The following is a 15,017-nucleotide window of genomic DNA, read 5'->3' on the forward strand; positions in this document are numbered from 1 at the left end:
CAGTTCTGCCATAAATAGTTGTAACTGCCCAAGGCCCAATGCATTATTCAAACAAAATTCCTATTGGTGTAAATGGGAGTTTTGTCTGAGTGAGGAAGACTGAAGAGGTCCCCTTAAATTTGTTTGGCATATTGATGACCAGCCTATAATTCAGTCTGAGCATGCTTTTCTCTTTCTTAAAAAGGCAAGAGGGGAGCACCATAGCACATCATTCCCCCTCAGTGCATTGTTGCTGCAATAACAAATCAAGCACACACTCAAAAAAAAAAAAAAAAAAAAAAAAAAAAAAAAAAAAAAAAGGTGGTAGAGTAGGGTGGATGAAACTGGGCAAACTGAAATTATAGATTAAGACAAGAAGGAACCATTAGATTTTCTAATTTGGAAAATTAAGGGTGTGTACTACCAATACTGCTGGGGAATTCAGACTGAATACTTTATTAGTTGCAGGCAAAATGACTTAGTCTTCCGTAGAATTTGAAACAATATTTGGAAGCATTTAAACTGTAGGGTAAATTTAGTGATCAGTTAGTGTGTTCAGATCTTCTGTTTGAGTATAGCAAGTTAATTCTAGCAACTAATGTCTCATTTTGCACACTAAGATATGTATACTAAGCAATTACCTCTCTATTAGTGCACTTTTGGAGCCACTTTGTTCTGAGTATATACCAGTTGTTAATCAAATGCTAGTATTAAAATATAGGATTGTGTCTTTGATCAAACTGCTTATACTGAAGAGCATGCTTAATCAGAGTATGATTGGTCTTTGTAGTCTTGTATACAGGTATTTGACTTCCTGCTTATTACTTCTCTTACTGATTAGAATAGTAATACTTTGTGTTTTTGTTACTTGCAATATGGTATTGAATATTAAATTCAGTGTGTACATGTTCCTGTCAGAAATTCGTCAGCGGACCCCAGCTCAAAGAAATATCTCTGCAGCTGCCCCAGTAAGCCCTAAACAGGGATCTCCCAAAGCTCCAGGTCCACTAGCAGCATCTCCTGGTCTGCAAAGGGACGCTTCAGCTCCTGGTGGACCTCCAGAAAGAACCATTGCAGCAGCCTTGCAGTCAAATGTGTTACCAAGACGTCCTGGATCCCCTGCTACTTCGATGCATGGAATGGGTAAACAGAGCACTTAATGTTATTTACACTTTATATTGTTTTCTCTGGTTACCAATAAAACAGGCCATTTTCAGACAGTATGGAAATGGCATTTCATTTGGAAATAGCAGAGCAGTTATCTGATTAAGCAGGAGTTCCATATTCAATTAGCCATAACTCTTTACAGCTGGCACCTTGTTATACTGAAACCTATTGCCTGAGCTCATTTAACTGTTATGGCTTCTTTGTTTAAATGGCAATAAAACTTTGCAGTATTCTGTAGTCAACAGTATAACATACCTTTTTATGTTCATGGTTTAGGAAAGCTCTAGATTTTATATAAATCAGGTAAAAAGGAAAATGCTTTCAGTATATATTCGTTTCTCACTAAACTCTGCACATATTTTATTATGCATCTTGACATTTATTTAAATTTTTATTCTAGCGGGGATGTTGATGCAGCATAAGTTATAGTGTAAAATACTGCGTACCCTAAAAAATCTTTTCTGATAGATGGATTTTTCTAAAAATAGCATGTTAATTTTGTACTGTAGTCCAATAAAAGGGGGTTTAGCAACAGTTGTGATGTTTAAAAAAAATAGTGAGTTACACAAGATACTTCAAACTGTTCACTTCTGAATGGGTCTCCTGCTTCGCAGATGCTTTTTTCAGCTTAGTTCTGGTTCAAAACTCAGAATGCAAATTCTCCATGAAAAATACTTGGTATCATTCTTTGCAGTTTAATCCATATTCTGTGGAGTTATTTTTGTTGTCTTTATACTGTTGCCAAGAAGTTTTTTTTTAGCTGTGACTTATGTCCCCTGAGTTTTAAGGTTTATAGTGATTATTTTAAGTTTTTGGCTTACATTAGGTAATAAAATATCTGTACATTGATGATCTTTCTCCCTCTCTCTTAGGAGAAACTTGGGCAATTTAATTTTGAAATGGATTTTTACTATACTTTAAAACAACTTAGTGGGTTAAGATTTTAAATGGAGCAGGATTTAAACGTCTCACCATATCAAGTTAATTCATGCTGACCTATGATGGTAGCAAATTCTGTAGAATGATTAGAGAAGGCACTTTAATTGTAATGCCCTGTTCTCAAACAATTAACTACTTGAAAATGACCTTTATGGTGAAACTTCCAGTGTTGGTTCTGAGTCCAAAACTGAGGGTATGGCTACATTTGGACATTTGGCAGCGCTTTGAAGTGTGAGTGTAGTCAGAGCGGCAGCGCTGGGAGAGAGCTCTCCCAGCGCTGCATGTAAACCACATCCCTTACGGGTGTAGCTTGCAGCGCTGGGAGCCGCGCTCCCAGCGCTGCTGCCCTGATTACACTGACGCTTTACAGCACTGTATCTTGCAGCGCTCAGGTGGGTGTTTTTTCACACCTCAGTTGCAGCGCTGTAAAGTGTGAGTGTAGCCAAGCCCTGAGGTGTTGGGGAAGTTTTTAGTAAATCCTGATAAGCTTCTTAAGTTACCAAAGTGAAGTTTTCCCACCAGTAAATATATTGCAGTGAGACAACTCTACTTAATGGCAGTGTTTAACAAGTTCAAACTTGGCATGTACCTAAAGCATATGCTCCTTGTTGGATTGTTGAAATAATTGGTTAAATGTTTGCTCATATTTAATTATTTAACTGTGTAATTTTTCTTAGCAATATTAAGATGTAGGCACATTGAACTAAATTGTGTTTATTTGAATTTGAGCTTCTAAGTATAGAACAGTGAAATTGGTATTTAATGGGTGTATTGCAATGCACAGTTGCTAGGTTTTTTAAGTAAAAAGAAACTATTAATGCAAGTTTTGTGGCTAATATTTTACATGCACACATCAAATTGTTTCCTTTAGTAACTGACATGTTTCCTTTGCATATATGTAGTTTCGGTTGTATATGTGTGTGTGTGTGTATATGTATAATATGATAATTCACTTATTTCTCATATACAGAAATTACAAACACTATGTCATGGTTACTGTGGAAGACATATCTTTGGATTTCCTGACTCGTGTGCATGTACACTCTCAGCCACAACATTTTAGTCTAAACTAAATTCAATATCAGAGTAAATACCTTTCCACCTAAGTTTATGCATTACTTGCAACAAATATGAATGGGCTTAATTATCTCTAAAGTAAGAATATTCATTCATTTTTATTACTGTATTTTGTAGAAGAGAATCAATTTAACATGAACCACAACAGAGCTCCCATATGTTTGAAAATTAATAACCAGCAGGTAGTTGAGAGTTTGCCAAGCTTTGTAAAAATGACCAGTCTTCTTACAATGATTGCTTTTGATGTTTATATTAATTACTGTTGTCCATAACAGTATGAAGACTGATGCATGGTTTGAGAGTTATTAGTATGCAAGTGATTGAAGATACTCTTGTGGAGCACGTTCTCATATGTAATATCTCTAGATTTCTTTATGTACTTCTCTGCATTTACTATTAACATGTAGCAAGTAAATGTGCTTGCAGTATAAAATGTTATGGAGAGTCTTATAATACTTAAATTCAGTCCTCCATCTAAAGTATTATTACTAGATTATTTTAGGTGTTCAGTTTCTTTTCTTCCAAACTATAGTATGCTGTCAGAGTGTTCTAAAGCTTTATATTCAGCTATGCCCACTCCTTTTTAATGGGAGTGTTTTGTCTCAGTGACCTTAAAACAGTGGTTCTCAAACTTTTTGTACTGGTGACCCCTTTTACACAGCAAGCTTCTGAGTGTGACTCCTCCTTATAAATTAAAAACATTTTTTATATTTAACACTATTTTAAAGTGCTGTCTTTAGAGCTGGGTGGTGGCATAAGGCCCCACCAATCCTGCCCTTCTTCAGTTCCTCCTTACTGCCCGTGATGGTTGCTGGAACCTCTTATTGCTTAGGCAATCTCATCTAGGGTGACCAGATGGGACAGTCCCGATTTTTGAGTCTTTTTCTTATGTAGGCTCCTATTACCCCCCCTACCCGTGTCCGGATTTTTCACACTTGCTGTCTGGTCATCCTAATCTCCTCCCTTAGTGGTTTTACTCAAAATTTATGTAAATAGTTTTAGTTTCTTAGTTTAGATAATGTAAGTAGTTTTAGATAGATGGTTTAGATATTTGCCAAGTTTTACAACAGTCTACATAAAAAGCACTAGTGAAGTCAGTACAGACTAAAATTTCATACAGATAATGACTTGTTTACACTGCTCTGTATACTATACACTGAAATGTAAGTAAAATATTTATATGCCAATCAATGTATTATCTAATTATATGGTAAAATTATAAAGTAAGCAATTTTTCAGTAATAGTGTGCTGTGACACTTCTGTATTTTTATGTTTTATTTTTTAAGCAAGCAGTTTTTAAGTGAGGTAAACTTGGGGTACACAATCAGTTAGACTCCTGAAAAGGGGTACAGTAGATTGGAAAGGTTGAGAACCACAAGTTTGGACAACCCCGCTTTTATGCAGTGAAGCTGTCCTTAGTCCCAGTGCCGAGGCATGACCCGGTTGCTGGGGGTTAAATCTTTTGCTGATTGCAACAAGTCTACGCCTTTGAGTGACTCTCACTCGAGATGTTTCAAGTGCTTAGGGGAAGCGCATAGGAAAGATGCATGCCAAATTTGTAAGGACTCTATGCCCTGGACCCAAAAGGACCACGCTCACCTCACCCAAAAGGACCACACTCACCTTAGGCTTGGTGCAGCGCACTCCCTTCATCTACAAGAGCTCCCTGGCACCTATTGTCTTCACCAGTGCCTAAGAACACTGCAAGCACCCGAAGAAGAGCCGGTCCCTGGCACTTAAGGACATGGCAGCATGTACTTGTGTTGTCTGTCATGCGAGGCTTAGGCTGTGACCCCCTCAGCAGTGACTGACCATAGTCTATGCCCCGTCCAGAGACCATCTGGACAAGGTTGTCACTAGCCTCCCTGCAGTGGTGAAATGACCCCAGGGTGGTGCTGGCAGGAGCTCTGTTTGACCCTGGTATCTCTGATATTGGATGCTTCTGACCTTGGCTTGGGAGCGCATCTCGGCATATTGCGAACTCAAGGGACTTGGTCCCCAGAGGAACTGATGTTGCACATAAACATCAGGGAACTCAGAACAGTCTGCCTAGCCTGTGAAGTCTTCCTGCCCCATCTTTCCGGTCGAGTGGTACGGATACTCACAGACAACACAGCTTCGATGATCTACATCAACAGGGAAGGGGGAGCCCGCTCATCAGCTCTCTGCCAGGAAGTGCTCTGATTGTGTATCCAGTACAGCATCCACCTTGAGGTGTCGCACCTCCCCAGCATCCAGAATGAGCTGGCAGATCATCTCAGCTGGTGGTTCTTCTCTCCCTACAAGTGGTCCCTCCATCCAGAGATCATCCAAGTGCTCTTCCAATAGTGGGGAACTTCCCAAGTGGACCTGTTTGCCACCAGGCAGAACAGGAAGTGCCAACAGTACTGCTCCTGGATGACCTTATAAACTGGAGTAATAGTAATAGGATGAAATTTAATAGTGAAAAGTGCAAGGTCATGCATTTAGGGAGTAATAACAAGAATTTTAGTTATAAATTTGAGACACATCAGTTGGAAGTAACAGAGGAGGAGAAGGACCTCGGAGTATTGCTTGATCACAGGATGACTATGAGCTGCCAATGTGATATGGCCGTTAAAAAAGCTAATGCGATTTTAGGATGCATCAGACGAGGTATTTCCAGTAAAGATAAGAAAGTGTTAGTACTGTTCTACAAGGCAGTGGTGTGACCTCATCTTGAATACTGTGTGCAGTTCTGGTCTCCCATGTTTAAGAAGGATGAATTCAAACTGGAACAGGTACAGAGAAGGGCTACTAGGATGCTCCGAGGAATGGAAAACCTATCTTATGAAAGGAGACTCGAAGAGCTTGGCTTGTTTAGCCTAACCAAAAGAAGGTTGAGGAGGGAAATGATTGCTCTTTATAAATATATCAGAGGGATAAATATTAGGGAGTGAGAGGAATTATTTAAGCTTAGTACCAATGTGGACACAAGAACAAATGGATATAAACTGGACACTAGGAAGTTTAGACTTGAAATTAGACACAGGTTTCTAACCATTAGAGGAGTGAAATTCTGGAACAGCCTTCCAAGGGGAGTAGTGGGGGCAAAAGACATATCTGGCTTTAAGACTAAGCTTGATAAGTTTATGGAGAGGATGGTATGATGGGATAGCCTAGTTTTGGCAATTAATTTGGCTACTGATCTTTGATTATCAGCAGGTAAGTATGCCCAGTGGTCTGTGATGGGATGTTAGATGGGGTGGGATCTGAGTTACTACAGAGAATTCTTTCCTGGGTGCTGACTGGTGAGTCTTGTCCACATGCTCAGGGTTTAACTGATTTGCCATATTTGAGGTCGAGAAGGAATTTTCCTCCAGGGCAGATTGGCAGAGACCCTGGAGGTTTTTTGCCTTCCTCTGCAGCATGGGGCACGGGTCCCTTGCTGGAGGATTCTCTGCAGCTTGAGGTCTTCAAACCACGATTTGAGGACTTCAATAACTCAGACATAGGTTAGGGGTTTGTTACAGGAATGGGTGAGTGAGATTCTGTGGCCTGTGTTGTGCAGGAGGTTAGACTAGATGATCATAATGGTCCCTTCTGACCTTAAAGTCTATGAATCCTTCCAGGGCCTAGGCAGGGACTCCGGGTACATCTATACTACCTTCCGGATCAGCGGGTAGTGTTTGATGTATCGGGGATCAATTTATCGCATCTCGTCTGGATGCGATAAATCGATCCGCTAGTAGACACCCGTCCTTCACCATGGCAGGAGGAGTAAGCGCAGTTGACGTGGGCACTGCGGCAGTCTACTCGCCGCCATGAGGATGACCAGGTAAGTCGAACTAAGATACTTCGACTTCAGCTACGCAAATAGTGTAGCTGAAGTTGCATATCTTAGTTTGAACCCCACCTTCACCCGCCAGTGTAGACTAGCCCTAAGTCTCCAATGCCTGCCTTCTGTTGTTGGAGGGGGATCTGATGTACGCATTCCTGCCGATTCCACTTATCAGTAGGATCCTAGCAAAAGTCAAAACAAAGCACGGGTCATTATGATCTCTCCAGCGTGGCCTTGCCAACTCTGGTTCAGCAAGCTCATGGATCTGGCAGTGGCCCCTCTATGGCGGCTGCCCAGATCTCCTCTCACAAGACCTCGGGCAGCTACTGCACCTGAACCTTCACTTCCTTCATCTCATGGCTTGGTTGCTGCATGGTTGAACATGGAGGAGAGGGCCTGCTCCAGCCACGTACAGCAAGTCCTCTTGGAAAGCAGAAAGTCCTCCACCAGAGTGACTCACCTAACAAAGTGGAAGCGATTCTTCTATGTGGCATCTCCCCACCAAGGTCCTTTGCAGTCTATCCTGGATTACCTGCTGTACCTTAAGCATCAAGGCCCTGCTTTTTCCTTCATCAAGATGCAATTGGCAGCCATATCGGCCTTCCACACCAGGGAAAATTGGTGTTCTCACAGGACATGTCCATCCAGTTCCAAAAAGGCCTAGAGCAACTCTTCTCACCGGTCTGGGATCCGGTTCCACAGTGGGACTTCAACTTTGTGCTCTTGAGGCTCCAGGACCTCCCTTAGAGCCCCTGGCCTCTTGTTCCATGTCACACCTATCATGGAAGGTTGCCTTCCTTGTAGCCATTAACTTGGCGAGACAAGTATCTGAAATTTAAAGCCTTTACTTCCTGACCTCCTTATACAGTTTTCTACAAAGAAAAGGTCCAGCTGTCACTCCATCCTGCATTCCTGCCTAAGATGGTGCCACTTCTATGTTAACTAGGATATCTCCTGGTTCTCTATCCAAAGCCGCACTCCGCCTCAGAGGAGAGGCAGGTGCATACTTTGGATGTCTGGCACACCCTAGCGTTCTACTTGGAGCGCACCAAGCCCTTCCAAAGGTCAACCCAACTCTTCACTGGGACAGTGGACAGGATGAAAGGCCTTCCAGTGTCCTTGCAGAGGATTTCGAACTGGATCACCTCCTGTGTCTGGTTATGTTATGAGGTAGCACAGGCTGAACTGCCACCTATATTGGAGGCCCACTCGACCAGAGCTCAAGCGTCCTCAGCAGTCTTCCTAGTACATATCCCCATCTAGGACATCTGTGGACATATGGTCTTCAGTGCATATATTTACAACACGTTATGCCATCACTCAGTAGGCCAGAGATGACGCTGGATTTGGCAGAGCTGTGTTGCAGTCAACACGTCCATGAACTCCTACCTTCCTCCGGTGGTACTGCTTGAGAGTCACCTACAATGGAATGGACATGAGCAAGCACTTGAAAAAGAAAAGACAGTTACCTTTTCCGTAACTGGTGTTCTTTAAGATGTTTCTCATGTCTATTCCATGACCTATCCTCCTTCCCCACTGTTGGAGTTTCTGGCAAAATGGAACTGAGGGTTGTGGGAGCTGGCAGCACCCCTCATACCATGGCATACATGCGCCACTCCAGAGGGTGCCAGAGCTGATCCCCTATGGATACCGCTGAGAGAAAAACTTCCAGCACTAGTGCATGTGGTGAGCACAACACCTACAATGGAATGGACGTGAGCAACATATCTCAAAGAACACTAGTTCCAAAAAAAGAGGTAACTGTCTTTTTTGGGTTGCCCTCCTTAGTGTGTATAATTATAGTGCTTGTCTGTCTTGACACAGCATGTAATTAATATGATTGTTCCACATATTGTGGTCTGTTTAGGTTCTTATACAGCCCTCATCACTGTAGGATCTGAGTTTTTTTGCAGTAGTGCATTGAGCAATCTCATGAACATCTGTCATGTGTGGTTAACTTCTTCTCTCACCTTCTCCCCCAGGGTGAAATCTTGTACAGTTTAGTATTGTATACTTATAAATGAATACATGCTGCTTTGTTTTGTTAAGTAAGGCAAAGGTACATTTCACTTAGTGGTAGATGCTCAGGTTTGTGGTGGTAGCTAGTTCCTGTGGGAGTTTATTCCACGGTCTGGGACTGTCCTCCAAAGAAGGCTTTATCTCCTGCACAGGCGAGCTTTGCTCTTAAAGTAGTAATACTAAAGGGTAGTAAGTTCTTTTGTGCCTGAGGAGCAAAGTAGTTGCGAGAGCATTTCCTTCTGTGTGTTAGGCAGTCTCTTCAATATTCTGGGCATAGGCCGTTAAGCAACTTTGAAGATAAGGACCAAGACCTTGAATTTGATTGGATAGTCTGTGGGGAAACCAGTGTCAGAGCAGAGAGCAGGTTGGATGTACTCATCATAACCCATGTTGCTTAGGTAACATGCTTCAACAGTCTATACTCTGAGTTTCCTAAGCATTAATGGCATCTTGTCCAAGTATATTGCATTGCAGTAGTCCAGCGAGGAGGTAATAAAGACAGTGTAACTGGTCATCATAAGGATGGGATAGAGTCTTCAAGCCAACTGAAGATGGTAGAAAACATAACTTTTCATTTTTATCGCTTTCATCAGATTAACTGATTTTTGTTGGGGCTTCAAGTGGGAAACTGAGCCACAAATCCACTTTATCTTAAACACATTATAAGCATTACTACAATTATCAACACTTGTATCCATAATACTATCTTAAAACTAAATGCTATATCTGGATGTTCCCAATTGTATTCATTTGGTCCCAGTAACTGGCTGTAACAAACTATCTAATTATCTATTGTATTTAATTATTCTTGCATGTGAATTCTGTGGTTTGTATGTTATTTTAATAAAGATTTTTGAGTACAGATTTAATTTTACAGTAGGTATTTTAAAGTTTAGGAAGTAATTGCATAGCCTTAGTGCCAAAGCTTAGTTGACTTTTTACTATTACTGGCTCAACAAATTTGAGTATAGGTATAATTTTGGCTGATTCAATTGTAGTTTTGAATTTTAAGAATAAAGTACCAATTGAGCTGATTGAATGGGCACACTTTCCCTCCATGATTGTATTTTTACTGGCTTATAACCACACAGTAGTCTTTATTTCCCACATTTTATGTCCATTCTAGATACTCAGCTGTACTGGCAGTTGAGATGATTTCTTTCTTGGGTTTCTGTTTCATTATTATGATCTATACCACAGCTTTGTTGCATGGCCCCTAGGGCATCATATCAACAGATCCATTTGACTTGCACCTCTGTGCAGCAGTCCAGAAGAGGTACTTGCCACCATCCATGTGTCTTCCAGTGTGTGAGGTACATGGCTGGACATATTCCTTAAAACTGGAGTCTTTGAAGATGCTTTATTGGCAGTGAAAGTGCGGGGGAAAGACTTCAAAAAAATAGCCTTTTGTATAGTATTATAATTAGGATGTGACATTACCACAGCTAGATTCCAGAGGATATTAACCTCTGTGACTAGTTGTTTCATTCCTATACCAGTCCAGCAGATTTTTTTTGGTAATGAGGCTATGCATTTTCCCTTTGTGAATATCTTTTAAATCTTGTCAAGCATCTATTAATATATATGTACCCATTGCGTTTCACATTACCTATAGCTATAGTGTGATTTTTCAGCTTCCTCATTATTGTGACTGATTAGCCCTCTTCGGGGTTTCCATTAATGCTTGGGCAAAGAACCAGAATTGTACTGGGGTGTATATTGATAATTAAAGATGATGGTCCCACACTATAAGCAAAATGCTTATCAGCCCAAATGTAGCTAACATATGTCTTTCATACCAGGTATATTTCTGTTCTGTAGGAGCTAGTATCTCAATGCGTAAGCAGTTGGTCTGAGGGTATGGCTACATTTGGAATTTCAAAGCGCTGCCCCGGCAGCGCTGCGGGAGCGCTGCTGCGGGAGCACTTTGAAGTGTGAGTGTAGTCAGAGCGGCAGCTCTGGGAGAGAGCTCTCCCAGCGCTGCATGTAAACCACATCCCTTACGGGTGTAGCGTGCAGCGCTGGGAGCCGCGCTCCCAGCGCTGCTGCCCTGATTACACTACGCTTTACAGCGCTGTATCTTGCAGCGCTCAGGGGGGTGTTTTTTCACACCCCATTTGCAGCGCTGTAAAGTGTGAGTGTAGCCAAGGCCTCAGTTTGAATTCCTATGCTGACCCAAGGCTACTGCCAGTGCTATTTCTGTAGCAGCTAATTCCAACACAAAAGGTTGTGAATAGTCAGGCTGAACCAACACTGGAATTGAGGCTAATACCTGTTTCAATTTAGTGACTGCCTCAGTCACTTGTGGGTTCCATTCCCAACTACTACCTTTTTAAAGTATATGAAGGGGCAACTATTTCTGTCTATTCAGATATAAACTTCCAAGACAAGCTTGTTGTTGGTTTTAATACAGTTTAACTTGGTAATTTAGAAACCATTTTAGAAAATATTCCACTAACCATTTTGCTAAATATTATGTTTTCCCTTTAAACATTTTTTAACCAATTCATGTGGATTTTTGATGCTCCCCAATTGGCAAGTTATGCCACAAATATATAAACTCAGATTGTATTTGGTTTGAAGACTGAGCCATTCATAAGTTTTCCCCTATATTTTGAGCACTTCAAAACACAGGTGCCTGCAATATATAAACAAAAAAATTATAAAATAAACCTATAACTTATAAGCCCCTTCATTTTCAGTTTAAACAGATTTTTACTGAAATTCCCGAGTTTTAGAAAAAGTAGTATTTTGTGTTTTCTGATTTTTCAACCTACTTTTGTATTCAAAATATACAAAAAACCCCAAATCCTTGTTTTATTAGGAAAATACAATACATTGCATGAGATATATGTATTATGATAATACATTAGTCTGTGTGTATATGCAGAGCTGCCTTTTGAAGCAGGACTATGTATTAGTCTAGAACAATGGTCACCAATCAGTCGACTGCAATTGACTGGTCAATCCTAGAGGATCTCCCAGCTGATCATGATCTCTGGCAGCATAGTGTGGCTGCTGCTAAGGCAGATTCCCTGCCTACCCCAGCCCTACACCACTCCCGGAAGTGGCCTGCAGCCCCATGGATGGGGCCGGAGTCTCCCTCTACGTGCTGCTGCCTGCCTGAAAGCACCTCCCCCGCAGCTCCCATTGGCTGGGAGAGTTGTGTGGGGTGGGGTTCGCACAGAGGGAACAGTGCATGTTGGCCCCTTCCGGAAGCGGTGTGGGACTGGGGTAGGCAGGGAGCCTGCCTTAGCCTTGCTGCACCTGCTGCCAGAGGTAAGTGCTGCCCAGCAGGATTCAACCCTGAGCCCCCTCCCGGAGCCAGCACCCAAAACCCTCTCCTGCACCTGAACCCCCAGCCGTGAGCCACCTCACAGTGCCAGTATCCCATACACCCTTCTGCACCCAAAGCCCCAACCCTGACCCCCCCTTCTAGAGCAAGCACCTTGTACCCCCTACTGCACCCCAACACTCTGCCCCAGACCAGAGCCCCCTCCTGCACCCAAACTCCCAGAACCCACACCCTGCACCCTACCATTCTGCACCATCCCAGAGTCCAATTCTGCACCCAACCCCCTGCCCCAGGCTTAGCCCAGAGCACCTCCCCCACCACATGCTGTCTCCTCCCAACCTTTTTCTCTGTTTCTAGCACAAACAGATATATTTTCATGGATCCTTGTGGTGGGTGGCATCCACCACTGAATTTGTCTTTTCGAGACTTAACACAAACTTTTAACAATTAGAGAGGTCTATAATCTTTAATGTTACTGCTGGCCAGCATTTTAGCAAAAAGGTTTATAGGATGAGGGGGAATACAAATCAGAGTAGCCATTATCTTCTTCCCAAAGGTACAACTCCTCACTAGTACCAATGTCCTTACGTTTCCTTAAATTTTCCATAGTTTGATTGCACTTTGTATTCTTGGACATATTACCGTGTGTTCTGTCTTTCCATAACTGTGCAATAATCAGTGTTGTGCTTAGTTTCTCACTGTCATAGCTCAGTGATTTTTACCCAGAGCAAATACTGTAGTTTGTCATTTGATCATTGGTCACAACTTCTCTATTCTGTACTTTTAACTGTTTGCAGCATTCTTTAACTTGTCCCTCAGACACAAAATCATTAAATATACTACTTCCATATACAGTTCATGGGAATTTTTATATTTCTTATTCCCAACTTTACTCTTAAGTCTTTTTAACTATGTCCCAAGGTTCTTCCTTGGCTAAGACTTTTCTGTCAGATCCCTCAGTGGCAAATTATATTAATAGCAACAAAGAGTCCTGTGGCACCTTAAAGACTAACAGATGTATTGGAGCACAAGCTTTCGTGGGTGAATACCCACTTCGTCAGACGTATGTGTCTGACGAAGTGGGTATTCACCCACGAAAGCTTGTGCTCCAATACATCTGTTAGTCTTTAAGGTGCCACAGGACAGTTAGTCTGTTGCTTTTTACAGATCCAAACACGGCTACCCCTCTGATATATTAACATACTCTTCCATTATGATTATGAGAACTTACTTTCTTGTCTTGGTGTTGGACAACACCATGGCTGGAGGTCAGGGCACTGTTCTCTACAGCCTTCCAAGCCTTGATAGTATCTGGAGACTTCATAATCCTGAAGAGCCGGAAGCGAGGATAAGACATCATGGACTCATGCCACCGAGAGATGCCAATGTTGGATATGAAAGTGGGAAACTGAATCACCCAATTTAGGCTTAATCAGTTTTTGCCTTTATACAATTTCAAACAGAAGTATTGTCACTTATGTCTGAATGTATGCTTATGCCAATAACAGACAAGATTGAATAGGTAAATGGGCCCAAATGACTGCATTCCAGGGCACTGGAAAGTTCTTTTACCTTCCATGATGATCATCACCTTCTCTGATCTGTTGTTCTAGTCCTTCAGTCCTATTCCTGCAGTTTCTGATGCAGCGTCTCTCTAATTTCAGCTTTGTTCACTTGAGTCTTTTATACATTTTTTACATTACAGATTACTTAATTTTATCCATTAGGCTTTTACCACATTACCCCTTCATTTTCGTGTGTGCTTGTAACCCATACAATATGCACGCGTAAACTTCAGTTACCCAACTTCCGCATTTTTCCTGCTGGTTTTGCAGTTTTGGGGTCATGTCATTCTGTGTCACCTTGTTCCTAGCTTTCCTAGAAAACTGGGATTTTATATTTATCATGACATATTTATGTATCTCTTATTTACATCTTCCAGCATGACACATTATGTATCTTGCCAGCAATATCATCATTTTAAACAAAACAGCAATTTATATCAAAGAAGAATTGGCAAAACCATACTAATGCCAGGCAAGGCCTTGGCGTAAGTGTTACCTCATCTAAACCCATTCACTATCCATAATTACGAATTATTAAAATACAGCTTACAAAGGTCTTAATTTTACCATTTAGCAATTCTTCATTCTATATTTCGGTAAACATATGCCACTTTTCTACCCCTTAATCTATTGCAGGAGTGGGGAGTTACAGAAAACACAATAACCCTTTTCTGTCAGCATATTTTATTGTCTTTAAACGTAGGTTTTCAATAGCCGTTTTCATTCAAAGTACTGTTTTCTTCGTGAATCATTACCAAAAAAACTTCATCAGAAATTTTCCTGTGTTGCATTTTGAGAGATGTCTCAATTTTAGGGTCTTGACATTTAATGATATTGTAACAGTACATTGTAGTTAAAGTTAGTTATCTTTTGTTTACGTTAAAATTGGTTATTCATGAATCAACATTTTGGTTGTAGCTTTAATCCTATTAATAAATGCTTTCAGTTCAGATTTGTTAAACATAAAAGTTAAGTGTGGATGAAGTCTAAGCCAAAGCTGTTGATCCTTACCACCTGCGTTGTTACCCTATTTTCAAAAGCAGTTTCAGTTTTGCTGACTGATGAACTGCTTAACTTTGGAACAAAAAAATCTTCAGTGTAAAGTCTGGGGAAACTTTCAAACTCACTTATGGGACACTAGAAGAATGATATGGCAATGTAAGATTTATTTCTGAG

General features: G+C 41.2%; 1 protein-coding gene across 3 annotated transcripts in view; it reads left to right on the top strand.

The window, feature by feature from the left end:
- LNPK (lunapark, ER junction formation factor) overlaps nt 1-15,017 on the top strand; it is an 88,487-nt gene that overhangs the window by 45,520 nt on the left and 27,950 nt on the right. For 2 of the 3 annotated variants that reach the window (XM_050969046.1, XM_050969047.1), the window contains exon 9: nt 898-1,122. The exons of the other annotated variant lie outside the window; for it this stretch is intronic. In XM_050969046.1, the coding sequence (XP_050825003.1) occupies nt 898-1,122 (225 nt within the window). The remainder of the gene's footprint in view (nt 1-897; nt 1,123-15,017) is intronic. 3 annotated transcript variants of the gene reach the window in all.

The sequence above is a fragment of the Gopherus flavomarginatus genome, chromosome 10 (genome assembly GCF_025201925.1).
Source record: "Gopherus flavomarginatus isolate rGopFla2 chromosome 10, rGopFla2.mat.asm, whole genome shotgun sequence".
NCBI classification, from domain to species: Eukaryota; Metazoa; Chordata; order Testudines; family Testudinidae; genus Gopherus; species Gopherus flavomarginatus.